Source organism: Chaetodon auriga, chromosome 12 (assembly GCF_051107435.1).
Source record: "Chaetodon auriga isolate fChaAug3 chromosome 12, fChaAug3.hap1, whole genome shotgun sequence".
In the NCBI taxonomy this organism is placed as follows: domain Eukaryota; kingdom Metazoa; phylum Chordata; class Actinopteri; order Chaetodontiformes; family Chaetodontidae; genus Chaetodon; species Chaetodon auriga.
The window spans coordinates 21035606-21052628 of record NC_135085.1 but is presented as its reverse complement, the minus strand read 5'-3'; the positions used below and the strand labels follow the sequence as shown (position 1 = coordinate 21052628).

Here is a 17023-nt window from a genome sequence, read left to right as displayed (position 1 = left end):
TCTAAGGTCATAAAAACAGCTTCACACAGCTGCTGTTGTGACTACAGACTGTTGTTTCAGCATGATTTCAGCTAAAAAGCGCTCTTTCCTTTCCTGCTTGCTGAAACCATCCCACATAGCTTGTTTGAGACTCACAGTCACTACCGTTAAGCTATTAGAAATGACATGCAATTTTCAACACAGGCCTCAAAAGAGCAAGCGTTAATGTGAGTCAGGTCAGTCAGGATCAACTGACCTGAACCTTCACTGTCTATTGTGTAAAACTGTGTCCATTTGGTGCTGGAGCTTATCAATAACTCCCTCTCAGGAATCGGATGAATAATGGATCAAAGACAAATGTTACTTAAGATTCACATCCATCTGAGGGATTAGATCAGCGGGTCCGGACTTCAAACGGCAGAAACAAATCGAGGGCTGACATGTTTTGAGGTTGGTTATTGATTATGGCTGGCTGCAGTTCGGGGCCTCATGGGTGACTCTCTGGCTGCTCCCACATGATTGCTGCAGCAGACTCTCCAGTCTGTAGTTCCAGGGAAAAGTGACGCTTGAGGGCAGAGGTTGGCAGCTAGCATGCTGATGAGCTCCCACAGTCAGCTTTTCCCTCAGCAGCATTTAGCTGTTTATTTTTCTTATTTTCATAAACTGAATCCATTTTGGTGATTAGGCCAAATGATGATTCAACACATCACAAGGAGGACCTTTGCCGCTTTAAGTGCCCTGTGTTTTAAACGTGGAGGTTGACTCGGTCCTGACGTCTCCCACCATACCTTGCCATCCTCCTGCCTAATGCACTTCAGGGAAAACAACAGCATGGATCATTCTCTTGTCAATATGGTCATTAAATATATCGAAGCAGGCATGATTGATTGGTTCTAATCACATGTTAATGCTGCAGTTCAAACTTGGCCGCTCCTCTTTATCTTATACTCAACATGAGGTCAGCGCTCCTCGGCTTGTTGTTCCAAGCAGTTTCTTTTAATAGCATTGATAAATAACCTTAAGTGGAGATTTAAAGTGTTTCTGATATCTGGGAAATGAGGGGAAAACCAGTTACAGTAATTTCAACTTTTATATATTCCCTTCACTATATTATTTTTTGTATATATTTAGAGGTTAGAGGTTAATGATACAACAAAAAGGACTATCAAAAACATAAATTCAGCTTTAAATCAGACCAAGTGGGAGGATTAACGTGTAGCAATAGACACGAATAAGCATAAAACGTATCTGTTTTGCTAATGAAGATCCTCAATGACAATGGACTTTAGAAATGAAGAAAAAATATACTCAGACTCACTGACTTTGACTTGACTCCTTTCCATTATTTTAAAATAAGGCACAAGTAAATGTTATGTGGGTCAACACACGTTCTTAGAATACAGTGGAGCTTTAAAATTCAATGACTCATTAATGACTCAAATCAAAAAAAATGAGAGGAGAAACATGATGAAAGAAGTTATTTCCACGCAAGTATCAAAAGCCTGCAAAAAAAAACTACAGACATTTGTGAGCCTGTACTTAAACACAGCAGTGCTGTGAGCTAAATGCTAACATGCTAACATGATCACAATGAGGATCCTAACCTGATGCTTACAGGTGTTCTTACTTCAGCGTGCTAGTTATTCCACCTAAAACCACAATTGTGAACCTTGGATTCATCCTCCGGGAACCATGAATGTCTGCACCAAACTTCACAGGCAATCCACAATAATCAGTCAATCAACAAATACATTTCAAGACATTTGGTGATCCAAAATCAGTTGAATTCATCATCAGGGAACCATGACTGTGCACAAAGATGTCAATCCATCCCACAGTTGTTGACCAAAGACATTATATATATTAATATTTCTATCATTATCATTCAGAAACATTACAACATCATTAACCCCTCTGGTCACCTTCTTCGCCTGCTTGCTTCCTGTCTTCAGAAGCAGGTTCGGACGTCAGTCTCTGGGGCATTGCAGGAGCCTTGCAGCTAAAGGGGATTCAGTTTCTTTCTTGCTCAAGGACACTTCAGCAGCAGTCACAGCTCAGCACGGTATCCACTTACAACACACCACAATGATGCACATCATCTTATATGTCCCCAGTACGTTGAGGGGACATGGAAACTCCTAAACAGATCTGAGCACTTTGAGGTTGAGGTTTGAGTCACAACACATGTCTGTTTACTGCGCATACAACTGGATTGAATGTAATCAGAGAAGATGTTTTAGCCACAATGTTCTTAATTATTCCAAGAATGAAAACATTTTGGTAAAAATAATTTTCCCTGCCTGCAAGTCGAAATCTGTCAGGCCTGTTTTGTGGTAACAGGGATTAGATTGACGTGGATGTGCCGCTTTGTGCAGGCTGGTTTCAAACCAGTAGGCGTCGCTGTTTCTCTCTTATGAACAGCTGGACAGCAGACCTGAGGAGATGCAGAGATCAGTGAAAGTCTCATGACATTTATGAAGTCCTGCTTATTTAATGTCTACTGACTTACAGATGCAGACTAAATTCTAAAAAACGAGAATATACACGTGTGAAGTCAAACAACACCTGGGGTTTGGGACACGTTATCTTTTATTACTTGTGCTATTAGCATCCATCTCCGCGTCCCGCCTCTTGCTTCCAATTATCGCAGGGGGCTGGACCGGTTGCTAGAGAAAAGCCTCTGATTGGCTGCGTCATGTGCCAATCACAGGCTCCTCCTGCAGCCTCCTGTTGGCGAACGCAATCCACACCAGAAGTCAGAAAGTCAAATTTCACCAAGGGGAAGGGTAAATTATCCGGTTATGCTGAGTGCTCCTATCAAGCTTCACAGGGAAGAAGTGAAATCAAACCTGCTAATATTTTCAACGTTTCTCTTTAATGTGGCTTTGAAGTAAAAAGAAAGAGTTTAATTGAACTTGAAGACTTGTTGGCTCCTTTCTCCGGCATTTTGACGCGCTGTGCCAGCGCAGCTGTTTGCGCACCTGAGTCCGTTACTCAGCTCGTGCAGCGTCAACATGACTTTTATGCGTCTGAGCAACTAAACTCTCATGGTGACATTACTTACCGGTGACATGCCTGCTGTGGTGAACCTTGGTATGTGCGCAATCTTTCACTGTGGAATATCCGCCGGAGACCAGGTGTCATCAGGGAGAGCTGATGTGGCCGTTTGGAGGAGCGCACCAGTTTGATGTCAGCTGGGATTTGACAGAGCGCAGGAGTTTGGGATGCAAGAGAAGCCTTAGAGAGACAGCCATCAGCTACTTGTACCTGGATTCAACACGGGCTAGCCGGAGCCATGGCCTCTGAGGTGGTGTGCGGGCTGGTCTTCAGGTTACTGCTGCCTCTGTGTCTCGCAGCTGGTGAGTTTTTTTCTTTATTCCCCACTTTTTACGCATTGCAATTGGTTTATACTTCAATATGCGCCAGGTGGGGTTTGTGACTGTTCAACTTAACTAACAGTTTAATTAATATTATCCCATAAATCAGTTCGTTACTTAAATATAGTGTTTGAGGAAGGCTGTAGCTTATATTGAACATTGTGACAGTCTGTTTTTATTTGGCAAAATTACCAACTTTTTACACTGTGACATTAATTCAAAATCTGAGGTACAAGCTTGAAGTATGCGACTAAGCAGACTCTTATGAGCAGAAATCAAATTTAGGATTGTGTCAAAATGTAGTGGATTTTTGTGATCATTATGTGATTGACCTCATGATGCTGGAGGTCACAGTTCAGTCCTCATCACTGCTGAGTTCTGCGCTTTAAAACTGAGCCCAAACAAAAGCAATAGCCTGCACTGAGTCACACACCAGATATTATATAGAAAATTACAAACCAGAACAGCTGTGTGCCAGCACTCTTCACCTGGCTGTCACCTTTTATTGGATTTAGTAAAGGCCGACAGCAGGTTGCATTAAAAGCAATCTTAGATCTCAGTTTGTGTCAAGAAATGTTACAAATCATACAAATATGAAGAGCATATGTTCCTGTTTTCAATGTTTGAAATGCTAAAATAGTCAAACCAGAAACCAGTTTGCTGTTTTAATTTATTCCACTCAGAATAAAACCAGGAACTATTCATTACGTTGTCAGGTTGACTGATAGAGTGCTGTTAAACTGTGTTATGTGTATCATTAGAAATTAATTTCTGTGGTTTCTTCTGTGGTTTCTGAGTGTTGCTTATTGCTTCTTAATGAATCATCAGTGTTATTGATTGTTTAGCTGCTGACTGGACATTCAATACATGTCTGTTGTGTCAATACAGCTAATTAACATTTATATTACCTGGACAGTGTCAGAGCTACACGTCTTGTGTTGTAGGACAGTCCTCTGAGTTTTAGTCAGCCGTCAAGTTTTTTTGGTTTGTTTACAGCATTTGTAACTTTGTTAAGAAAAGTGCTCCACACAGTCGAAGTTATTGTTGCTGTGTGAATGTTTGATTCACTCTTTTGCTATGCAGATTTAGAAGATGACTCATAGTCAAACTTGGCAGCTTATTTGGACTTTTAGCAGCTTTTAACAGACTGGAAAAGTCTCATCTCTGGAGCTGAGATATGACTAGTTTCACATACTTAAATGCTGATTTAGGCTTTGTGGAGCTCGAGGTATGATCGCACCTTGGATGCACTGCAGACTCTATTAAAGGCAGTTTACTTTGTGTTTTAATTCTGTGGTAGGCCACAAGCGAAAATGATTAGCGTCTAACTACCACTGTGGTTCCACTGTGGTGTCTGCGTGAGACTTATGGGGCAGAGGTACTTTTAAAGCTAACAGCGTGCTTCATATAGATAAGACCCACTCAGTACCACCATAATGCATCACTTGACAGTCCGACGCCCCCTTTATTTCCAAAAGCAATTGTGAGGCCGTGCATTGTCTCCATTAATTCGTGGAAAGTCGTTTTAACAGTATGAATTAATAATGCGGTTGTGAGGGAGAGAAGAATTGCCTTCCCTTTTATCGTAAACATACCTTTAATATTTTATGTTTTTTCAAAGTGCAAATGAGCACTTGTCATTCAGTGCAGCTGTACACAGTAACAGGATGAAGGAAATGTAAAGTGGAAAGAGGAGAAGGTATACAGGACCAGACGGCGTTAGGGATGAGAGAAGGTATTTCTGTCATCAGCCTCACCTGAGCGGCGTCTGACTTTCCTCGGTTATTTCTGTTTGCCAGTCAAAGATCTCATCTTAATTAAAACTGAATGAAAACCAATAACCATCAACCCATCAGCTCACTATTCTTTATTATTTGTAACACTTGTGGAAGATCATTTTAGGTTTCATTTCTTTTCTTTCTCTTGTTTTCCACAATGTCTACATCTTTTTGCTGGATTTTTGGGGCAAAATAGAACAAGATAATATTTTTTTTCGGCCTCTCTGGGCTGAATGAACAGAGGAAAACACACTGCAGCACAGCACGTGTTATCTGACTCCGAACACCTACATTACCCTTTTTGTGTGTGTTCAGTGGTGTAATATGTGTTGCACCCTGTCGCTTTTCTCGTGTCCTCCTGAAAGACTTGTCTGCTGACGTTACATACTCTCTGTTTCCTGTTGGCCATCTGACAGCACCTCTATTGAAAAGCACAGAACTGCTGGGCCCATGTGTACACAGCCTCACACACACACACACACACACACACACACACACACACACACACACACACACACACACACACACACAGTTGCACACAGCTACAGTTTGGCTGATCAAACAGGCTGCTGTTTATGTGTTTACTGGCAGAGTTTGGAGTGTGAACATGATTATGAGCATGCACTTGCAACAAATGTCTGATCTGATATCAAACCTGTGGTGTGCATGTACAGACGGTGCAGCAGATCAGCTGTGTTGATTCGGGCAGGTTGCAGCAGAATAAAGCACAACACTGAAACAATCAGAGGTGCAGGCAGGCAGACGCAGTTGGCACCATGAGGCTCCAGAAGAGAGATGGCTGTGTAAAAATAATGCTTCTCACCCACTGAAATTGTACTTGTATTGCCTAATACCTGCACGCATAGGAAGAAAAAATGTTCAATCAAAAACCACATTAAGCAGAAACAGAACAGTTACGTCTGAAAATGTGGTAGACATTTAGTTCTGCTGCAGTTAGTTTAGTTAAAAACAAAGGTTGTGTAAAGAAAAACAAGCTTTTTAATTAGAATTTCTACCACTGTCTAACATAAAATCATCAGAAAAATGCTGTCAAATGTTGGGCACACAATATTACAAATATACACATTTAATTTTAGACAAAAAAGGAATCAGAAAATGCTTCATTGCTTCAGAAGCAAGACTGTGAACAGAAACACATTCAGCAGCAACGTTAGATTTAGGGTAGAAGAAGAGAGATACTGCATGAAGAGCAGAGCTGTGGAAAACTCAGCTGTGAGTAAACGTCTGATAAAGAAAAGCTCTTTCCAAATTTGAGGTTACTGTGACACAAATGGCCCAAGTATGTGGCGCTAAGCCATGTCTAAAAGATTAAAATGAATCCCTGTATCTAGCAGAGTCTTTCTCTCTGGCTATGTTTGTTAGCTAGGCAACAAGCTAGCAAGCTATGTATCGAAGCTACTGACGTCAAATGTAGTTAGCTCATATTAACTTCTAAAATCATCCTCTTACAAATGAAAAATGTAGTTAATAAACAAAAAAACCCCACTTCCACATTTCAATACAGTTTAATTGCCAAAACAGCCTCATTTGTTCTATTATGACTAGTAGCTTATATTAGCTAATGTTAGCTAGCAAAGTTAATGTTAGCAAATTTCAGTTGACTTAATGACTGTTCCCCACTTGTGTTTTTGTTGTGCTGCTATTACTGTGGCTATAGCATTTTTTTTTTTACCATTATACTCTGTCATTTGTGGCCACAGTGGTCGCTGTAAAGCAAACGTTACATAGTTTTGTTAAACTAGTAAGTGGCTATGAGCTAGCATCTATCCAGATGAGTGTTTGTTAGCTAATAGATAGCTAGTCAGTCATTAGCTAACCAGTAAGCCAGTGATGGTTAGCTAGCTAACAATCAGACATTTTAGGATATTTTATTGACCAAACAATTAGACAAGCACATAATCATTAGATCAATAATGAAAATAGTCCTCAGTTGGTGTCCTGAATGACACAAGCTGCTCCGATAAGAAGTGTTATGTGACCTAAAGGGCTTATTTTTACCCATTAAGCAGCATTTTTATGATAACAATCAGTATTTGGATTGAACACCGTACATTCTGGGTGTCATTCTGGATCTGATAACCACTTAGTTTCAAGTTTCATGCTCCAGTGAAAACAATAAACCTCTGCACAGGGTGGTAAACACTTCATGTGGTATGCTCTTTATTATTTTCTTCAGAGGGATTTAAATTCCTCTGTTATCTCCCGGTGCTTGGTCTGGCCAGGCACCGCACCACCTTATCTTCTGTCATGACATTTATGTTTTTGGGCTTAAACTCTGAAGTCAGTTGGCCTTGATTTCACATTTGAGGCTGGTTTGCTTCTCTTGTGTTTCTGCTTTGTGCGGCTGTAATAGTATCTTGTACTGGGAGAGACAAAAGCCTGATTCAGATGTGAATGGGGATTTTTGCAGTAATCTGAAGTCTGAAAACAGCGGCAGTTTATTTTCATTCCCTTTGTAAAAATCCTCAGATGGTGAGTCATACAATGAAGGCAAATGGTCAGGAAGACTGCGGTCAAGTGTCTGCAAGCTAGCAGCGGGAGCAGAGCCATGCAGATACAGATAGATTATCTGTATCTCCTCACAGTGTAGATGCACAATGACTTCTTTAGATTTGTAATTCCGAGCAGATGCATAATGGGGACAGCAGGCTCCAGACTGTCGACTTGGGCAAAATAGGCAAGTTAGATCTAATTTAATGCCACAAGAAGATAAAATTTAGTGGGTAGGGAGAGAAATGGTGTTGAATGTGAGAACGAAAATTAAAGATTGTGAGTCATTTCTGTCTCATTCGCCTCTGAGGCTTAAGCTGGACCTGCTTGTTTCAAAATTTGAGAAGCGAACAAAAATAGTGACCAATAATGATAAAGTGCTTTTTTTATGTTGTTCTTTCGGTATCTGGACTGTCTGCCGTGTCAAGCGTTTGTGCATATTTGAAACTTAATCGCACAGATAATCTACGGATGTTGGTGGTTACAGAGCCCCCATAACATTTATTAACTTTTGTTGGTTTTCATCGGTCTGCATCTGAGCACAGAGAAAACAAGAAGGTTCACTTACTGTAGGGCTCCAGCAAGGGAGAAGCCAGAGCCAAGTCAAATGTCAATGAATAGGTCCATTGAGTGTGCAAAGATAAATAAAAGCACCATTTTCAGCAGTTAAGTGTAATTTTTCAGTAGTTGAAGACCAGTAGCTGCCCAGACGGGCCGATCTCTACGACTGAGACGGTAACTCATGCAGCTGACCAGGTTATAAACTGTGTGCTTGTTGATTTAACCGCAAAGAGAAATTTGGGAGGTCAGACTGTGTGTCCACATTTTGTGCAGGGTTACGGTGTACTTCCTCTTGACCTAAGGGAAATGAACGGTGGGAATAAATTGTGCACACTCAAGGAAAACCTGAAAACCTGTGACTTGTAAATGTTATGTGAAATAGTGTTTGAGCTGATTTTACAGATATAAAAAGCACAGGAAAAAAAACTCAAACTGTGCTTCATGCACAGGCTCCAGTGGTGAAATGGCTAAGTGTTCGCCACGGTGTGGTTCATTTTGGATGCGTTAATTGATGTTCGGTCAGCAGGTGATGTGAGCCGTTTAACTGGTAAAAGCCCTGATCGGGGCAGATGGTCAGTCTCACTCAGGGAAATGAGGAGCGTTAAGGATCAATACATCAATTGATGGTTTTTGGAAGTCATGTTTGCACTTAAGCATTTTAACTTTCATCATGAGCTCAAAAGACTTCCTTCACGTGCCTTGATGGGGTGTGTTTATGTCTGTCTGTGTGTGTGTGTGTGTGTGTGTGTGTGTGTGTGTGTGTGTGTGTGTGTGTGTAGCAGGAGTGTTCGGGAAAAGGTGAGTGTGTGGAGTTACATAATCCAATGTCATGTGTGACACAAAATAAATACTAAATACTGAAACAATTTCTTGAAGTCAAGCTTGACTGAATGTGAAGTAGAGTTAGCTAATGCTTATTTTCATCATCGATCAATCTGATCATTATTTTCTTGGTTAATATGTCAAGTGTTCCCTCTGTAAAATGCCAATTATCAAAATAGTTGCCAATAGAATATTTGGCTAATCAACCAATCATAGGTCAAAGGAAAGAAAAGAGTTTTTTTTTTTTTTTTTTAACTTGTGTTTAACTTGATTTCCTTTATATCTTTTACATTGAAATTAAGTTTAAGAAAACCAAACACTGAATGTTTTTCATGACATGTCACACTCCTCACACTCCATGTGGCTGTGTTTCATTTATAGTTTTGGCAACCAAAACCTGTTTTCCTGTTTTCAAAACTCAGAGGTACGTCGTGCATTTTAGGGGCATCTGGAGCTTGATGCTGCAGAGATTTGGTTTTGTATAGTTTAACCATAAAAATGATCCAGTTTCAGTAATGCTCACAATCCATGACATGCCATGGGATTCACGCAAAATGAAGTGCTCACATCTGATATAAATCTCCGAGGCAGCACGCAGCACAGAGAGGCAGAGCTGATCTGCGGCTGCTCAGCCAGTTAATCGTTTCTCTTAACACCCAGGCGCTATCAGATGATCGTTGTTCTTCAAAACAAACATCAGTTTCTTGAATGACTGAATTAAGCTCAGGCTCGTTTTTGCGGTGCAGGCCAGATGAACAGATAATGAGGCTTGTGAGTGTAAAGTTTGGTTACAGGAATGTTCTGGCTTTTTATTACCGCGAGCAGTTTCTCTACACCAGGAACATTTTAATGAGTTTCACCACATGTTTCCCTCGAATCTGTGTGTAGTTTATCTCAGTGACGACTCCTGACCAGGCAGCTTGTTACCGCTGCCAGCCTCTGCACTTTATTTACTCTTAAACATTATGTAATGCACAAAAAGCAATAAAAGCACTCATGAATGAGTGGTGTTTAAATGGAGTTTTGTTGTTGTTTATTATGATCAAAAGGTGGATTTGCTGTTCAATTTGTGTTTGTGTCTTTGTCTCCGCAGCTTGCCTGTTCCGGTACAATGCCCTGTCCTTCGTCTACCTCATCTATCTCCTGCTTATTCCACTCTTCGCCGAGCCCACGAGCACAACAATGCAGGGTAAGATCTATTGCGTAACTGTCTATCAGCGTCACTCGTTCGATGGCTTTGGCTTTGAGAGTCTTGACGGTTTCCCAAAAGGCTCCAGTTTGAATTGCAATATTGTTCTCCGTAATACAAACCAGCCCTTCTCCAGGGGACTTGAATTTCCTTGAGATGTGGATGGATTTGGAGCATACTTCAGTCCATGAAAGGTAATATCGGTTAGTGCGGGCACGAGTCCATCTGTAATAATAAAAATGATCCAGGGCCGGTCAGATCTGAGATTGAAAGACGTGATCCATTGGGGCCAGATCTGATGTCCAAGTGAAGAAAACTAGCATTTTAGGCTTAGATCTGTTTGATTTGTGCAGATAATTTTCATATAAAAGATTAAAAAAAAAACTTAAAACAGAAGAAAACTGAGCACACAAGCTGTACGGCTGAGAAAAGAAACCCAAAAGAGTCAAAGAAAGAAGGAAAACCGGGAGGAGGGCTGTTTTTGATAATGACTAACCACTTCAGTTATCGAAGGGGGGTATAAAAGTTGCTCCTGAGGCTCCACTGAGTGTTTAGATGGTTTCATTTCGTCAGTCCACGATATGCGTGCATTTGACAAGTGTTATTACTTAATTCAGCTGATGTGAAGGTTAAGGTATTTAATCACTCTGGTATTTTGCTTCAGAAGAGGGTTTGGTAAATGAAAGCCACCCCTAAGGATGGTGAAGTAGCTTCCACATGGACATCTACGCAGCAGCCGCTCATGCTCCAGAAAAATCTAAATCACAGCAGAGGTTTATGAGAAGTGACTGAGGTGACTGTTCTCCTTACGGGCGATGAATGTGGGATCGCGGTCACCAACTTGCCTTTACATAATATGGGTTTCTGTCGGAGACCACATGCAGCGTTTAATAATACATACGCCCATATTGGTGGAGGGAACAACATCCAGGCCGAGAGCTGTCTCTGCTCTGCTCTGCAGAGACAGCTGAAATAACAATCAGGAAGTAAAGGAGGGAGAGGAGAGGAGAAAGTGGACCACTTACACCCTCATCAATAGTTAAAGAGAGAAGTCATCTAGTAAAGCTCAGTGTTCACGTGTCTGATAGCTGTTGACTTCAAGCATGGCTCAACATATGGCAGCTAACTCACAATTTACATGTTTTTTTTTAGGAATATGAAAGCTTTCCTGTTTCATGTGTAACTGTAGCCTCGTTCCCCTGATTGAGATTATGTGGCGGTGCCCGAATATATGATATGACACATTAGCACCAACAAGAAATGACAAATTCAAGTAATTCAAGACTTTGTTTTCCACATAACAGTTACAGTTAATTTCACCATGAAAAAGTTTTCTATGACCTCTCAGATTGAGATTTTATTAACTTAAGGAGTACAAACAATGCATACACACATACACAGCACAGCACAGACAATGATGCCCAGCAGGAGTTTAAATCAAAAAAGGAAGAAAATACTAGAACAACAGTAAAAAAAACAATAATCTTCTACAAAGCATCTGCTCTACATAACCTTTGGTTGATCTGGCAGCAGGCTAGGCGAGGCGCTGGAGACGCAGTAACAAAATGAACTTTAACATCGATAAACAGTTTACAGTAAACATTTCCTCCCATTTTTCACTAAGCTTATATTCTGACTTTCTCTCATGTGAATTAAAAATAATTCGCAGTTTTTCAGCATATATGAGCTAGGTTATATGTTTATTTTTTGGCAGTAGAATTTGAAATAAAAAACCTTGAATTGTCAAAATATTTTAGCAGTAAATGGTGATTTAATAGTAACGACTCACAGCAGAGCAACCTCTTAAATGCTCTAAATCTTAAGCTTGTTTATTCTCCTTCTTTTAAAAAAAAGACTTGAATAAACAAGATTTTATTGAAGCTTTGATGCTTTTTTTTCCGGGAAGCTCTGCTTGTCACCTGTTGGCATGATACATTTTTGACCAGCTCATGTTTACGTAACCTTTAACCAGACATAATAGTGATCATGTACAGAAGCCAAAACACAAAAGAATGGATTATCGCACATGTAAAATGCCACAGGCACATATAATATGAGATACTCTTCTTGTGTAACACCTGCCACGGTAAACATCTGTCTGCCTCACCTGTCTGTCATCAGGGAGGGGAACTGCAGGCTGGAAGAGCCGCAGCATGAGGAAGTTTCAGTGAGCAGGGTCTTTGAAACAGGATTATTTCTAACTGATTATGAAATCATTGGATTTTATAATAACTGCAGGGTATTTTAGGTAAATATTTGCCCGATTATTGAAGGATAAAGTATGTAGTTTTGGGTGCCAGCTGATTGCGGTTGAGGATGATTGTGATAGCATTACTGAAATTAATTCAGACTGGAAATGATCGATTGTCCATTTAATTTCAGACTGTATGTATTTGGCATTAAAAGCACTACACTTACTGCATTTAAGGAATATCTAAATTAACTATGCAGTGATGATAGTGTTAAGCAGATAATCATAATGTGTATATTGTCAACTTGACAGGCATCTCCTGGCTGTGCTATATGACATTTGAATTGTTCACTTAATTAATGTATGAAAACCTCCTGTAGACAACTTGAATACACACCAAACGCAAAAAATTCACATCAGATTGTGCAGAAAAGACACGTTTTTGAATTGTTTTCGAGGGAATTAGGAGAGGGATTGAGCTAACTTCACTGCTTTGTTTTGATGGTCTGCTTCATTTTGTCTGTTGAATGTTAAAGAACATGCTGCAGTTAAATGGGCAAAGTTAATTTAAACCAAATGTTAACCATGAATAATTCATTAGGTGTAATTTGCTTTAAAAAGCCACAGTGTGGTGTGCCTGAGGATATGTCACTATACAAAACCCTAATCCTAAATAGAGACAAACAATATCTCATGCAACTTCTTGTTGTTGTTTGTCATTTACTGTCTAATGTTGTATTCACAGTTTTTGGCTCCACGTCCCCTCGAAGGCATTCAAGTCTCAGAGGAGGTGAACAAAATATAAACTGCTGCTCTCGTATGGGTGGCAGCCTTCACAGTGGATGCTGTACTGTATGCCTTGCTGAATGGGCACCGACATGACAATTTCCCTTTGGGAGTCTTTTAATACTGTTGCATGAATTTGTGTAAATATTTGATGTTACGGATGATTTATCAGGTTTATGTTTCAGCTGTAGGTGTCTAACAGAGGGTGTCTGCCTTTAAAGGACCAGTGCTTAAGATTTAGGGTGATCTATTGGGGGAATATAGCAGAAATTGAATTTAATAGAATATATAAGTATATTGTCATCAGTGTATAATCACCTGAAAATAAGAATTGTATTTTCATGACATTAGAATGAGCTCTTTGTTCATATTTACAGTAGCCCAGAAGGGACAAACCAAACACTGGCTCTAGAGGACACCTTTTGCTTTTTTCGTGCTTTTCACAAATTTTATGGTCATCATAAGTTCTCCATGTAGGAAAGCGAGGGGTGTGATGGGGGGGGGGGGGGTATTCAGCAATCTACAACCTCACTGCTAGATGCCACTAAATCTGACACACTGGTCCTTTAATCCCAAAACAAAAAACCAAAAACAAATCACCGCATTAAGGTAGAAAATATTTCATTGGCCCTCTCGGACGCTATGATTTGGCAAGACAATGTGGTTAAATCAGGTCTTAATGTTGTCAAATGGATACGATTCTCTGATTGATTAGGGAAACAGCAGCAACTGTTAAAACTGAACAATGCCTTCTGTCTTGGAAGCTTTTAAAAAGTCCTCTTGGGATGGCTTTTGAGACTGAATAATGAAGCGCAGTGAAATACTAAATCAAGATGAGCGTCAGGAAACCAAGACAGATGGCCGTCACACAGCAAAAATGCTCTGTTACAAATAGGAAAAAGGGTGGCAGAGCCAAAGCAGTTGTGTTGTCCCGAATCTTAGGACCAATTTGGACGCAGAAGCTCGCTAACAGTCCTCATACCTCATATTTACAAGCATTCTTTTCCCTCTTTGTGAAAGCCCAGGGAATTGCAATGGGAAATTAGCACAAATTGTTTTCACTTCAACATTTAATTTGCCTGCTGTGGTCTGTTGTTGCACACATTTGATAAGGTTAGCCCTCGATCGCCTGAGGCTCAGCAGTAGCATTTCACCTTCGCCAGGATATTGTGCCATACACTGTAATAAAACCGTCATGTGTTCCCCCACCAGGACGCAGTAAATATAATGAGATGGAGATGTTGCCCTGTGTGCAACCAGTGGACCAAACTGTGCAGAGATGTGGGACAATTCAATCATCCAGAGAGCTCCTGTCATCTCTTTGTCGAAGAAGAGTCCCAACGAGCTTGTTCTTCCCTGAGAGTGAACATTCTCATTTTCGCAATAAGACGGGTCCGAGAAATCCTACTGTAGAGAATTATCACCATAACAACTCCTGAAATTATCCCAAATACCTGTAGGTGCACTATAAAATAGCCATGTGTGGAACAGCTGTGGCTGCTCCTCAGACTGCTCTCATCCTTCCCTGCCAGGATCAGTAATGTCCACTGACAGCTGTATTCTTTACCTACATTAAAGAGCCAAGTCATTTCTTGAGAACATGAACAGCCACCAAAGCCAGAAACCGAAGAATCAAATCGGGTATAAAGGCTGGTTTTGCTCCTTCCACGATGAATCAGAGACTTAGACAGAATTAGAGGTCCTGTGGTCCACCAGTATGTTTATTTGACTTTCTAGCAGAAATAAGCTTTGCTCTACGGTAGCGTTGCCAGTTCTTAACCAGGATATGTGTTGTGAACCACAAAAAAAATCCCCTTTGCGTGCTCTCCCGCTCACCGTCACCTTTTTTACTAATTCATTCAAAGCAGCTCCAGACTTCACAGCTGATCACACGAATATGAATTGTTGTTCTCATCGCTTTGCCCTTAGACGTGAATGGGAATTGAGACGTCCCAGACACCTCTTAATGTCGCACAGCTCAAAAGGGATTAAAATTTCACCCTTGTGTAAGACAAAGTTCTCTGTGTGTAGGAAAAATAACCAGCGAAGAGTCTTTTTCTGTGTTTCATTGCATGAACGGCAGTAATAACATATGGAAATCCTTAAAGTGAGTGGTGGTGGTGAACTCACTGTAGCTGTTCTCCTCCTCCAGGCCACACAGGGCGTCTGCTGAAGTCCCTCTGCTTCACCAGTATGTCCTTCCTGCTGCTCCACATCATCTATCAGATTACCGTCAACAGCCTCCTGGCAGGCAATTCCATCTCCTCGGACTTCAACTGTGAGTACACCGCAGCCTTTAAGGTCAAGCTTTAAAATCAAATCGACTCACGGGTCAAGAATCCATGAAGGTGTTGATGTTAGCAGGCTAATAATGCCATGGTCAACCCTTTAAAGTCAGTTTTAATATTGGTTCAATTGTGCTAGTTGCAACCCTGTCTCCTAAAAATGTTTACATACTACAGGATGGTTCTGCCACATAGGTTTATATGGAGGAAATGGAAAGTTGTGGCCTGGATTATATTTACTGGGAACATTTTTCCAGTCTAGTAGTGTTAGATGCATACAAAGGTAGGTGGGATGGATGGTGTGTGGGCAAAGACTTTGACACCGGATGGGGTTTGCATCTTCTCCAAGCATTGATTAACCCCCTAGAAACTCATCTCTGTTCATCAAAATGACATATTTAGAGTTTTTTTTCCAGGACGAAAAATCCCTTCATGCCTTAACTTGGCTCGATGTATTTCTTCACCTTTGCCATCATGCGTGGATCAAAGTGTGCCTTCTTCTCCACCCACCTCTCCGCCGCTCGCCTGCAGCTTTGAGTCTGCTCATCAAACAGGCAAACCTCATCAGCAGCTTAACTACCTGACAAACTGTTCTGAGTAACGTCTGCTGTAGCTCTCTCCATCGAGAGTGCAAAGACTCTCCTCCCACACCAGCTCGGTTTCAGCTTTTCTTTTCAAACATATTTGCGATTGCAAATTAGACAACACAACGTCATACCTACCCACTACCTTTACACACAGTGAATCCTAAAATCAGCACTAGGCAACCACTATCAGAGCAACAAGGAGTGGGTTAATTAGTGCCCACGTTAAGTGAGTGACTACCGCTGAAACTGGTTCCTACATTAGATGACTACACTCATGTGGTCACGATCAGATACATGGTAGGAAGGGAAATGCTGTGAACATCTCTGCATAAATGAAAGAACACAAGGGCATATAAATAACAGTAGAGTTAAGCCTCCTTCCATTTGGTGAGATGCTTGCACAGACTTTGAGCCTTTTTGGCAGGTACTCCATCCCTCTCATGTTCACCCCTCTTGTTCCTCTTGTTTTATTGGCGAGTGATGTTTGAGTGAATAGCTGCTCGTCAGTAGATGCTACAGCTAATGTTGTACATAGTGCCACCTGCTGTACCGGAGGGACAACACATCAAATTATGCCTCCCGTCAACGTTACAGTCAATCTTTTTTTTAAAGAAAGGTTCAAATGGGAGATTTACAGCAAACTATTTAAACAAGAGGACAGCGGAAGAGAAGATAAAATATGGGAGAGTCTGGGAAAATTGGGCGGGTTGGGTCTGCAAAGTGAGTACATACATTTTCAGGTGGTCCACACAGGAATCAAACCCCCTAACCCTGACAATGGTAGCACTCAGTGGCTTTCTCAAAGACTGTTTTTCTCGAACAATTTACTCACTGCGAGCACTCATGTGAAACCAAAACGGGGAGATCTCTATTGGTCAGGCTTCATGTTCATGACAGACTGTGTGCACACGTGTGTCCCATCCATCACGCAGGCCGTTTTGTGCTTAAACTCTGACC

The 17023-nt window shown here is 40.9% G+C and overlaps 1 protein-coding gene across 3 annotated transcripts in view; it reads left to right on the top strand.

The window, feature by feature from the left end:
* Nucleotides 1-3203: 3203 nt before the first annotated feature.
* piezo2b (piezo-type mechanosensitive ion channel component 2b) overlaps nt 3204-17023 on the top strand; it is a 78449-nt gene continuing 64629 nt past the window's right edge. For all 3 annotated transcript variants that reach the window (XM_076744540.1, XM_076744538.1, XM_076744537.1), the window contains exons 1-3: nt 3204-3338; nt 10122-10217; nt 15347-15472. In XM_076744540.1, coding sequence (XP_076600655.1) covers nt 3275-3338; nt 10122-10217; nt 15347-15472 — 286 coding nt within the window. In that variant the 5' untranslated portion in view covers nt 3204-3274. The remainder of the gene's footprint in view (nt 3339-10121; nt 10218-15346; nt 15473-17023) is intronic.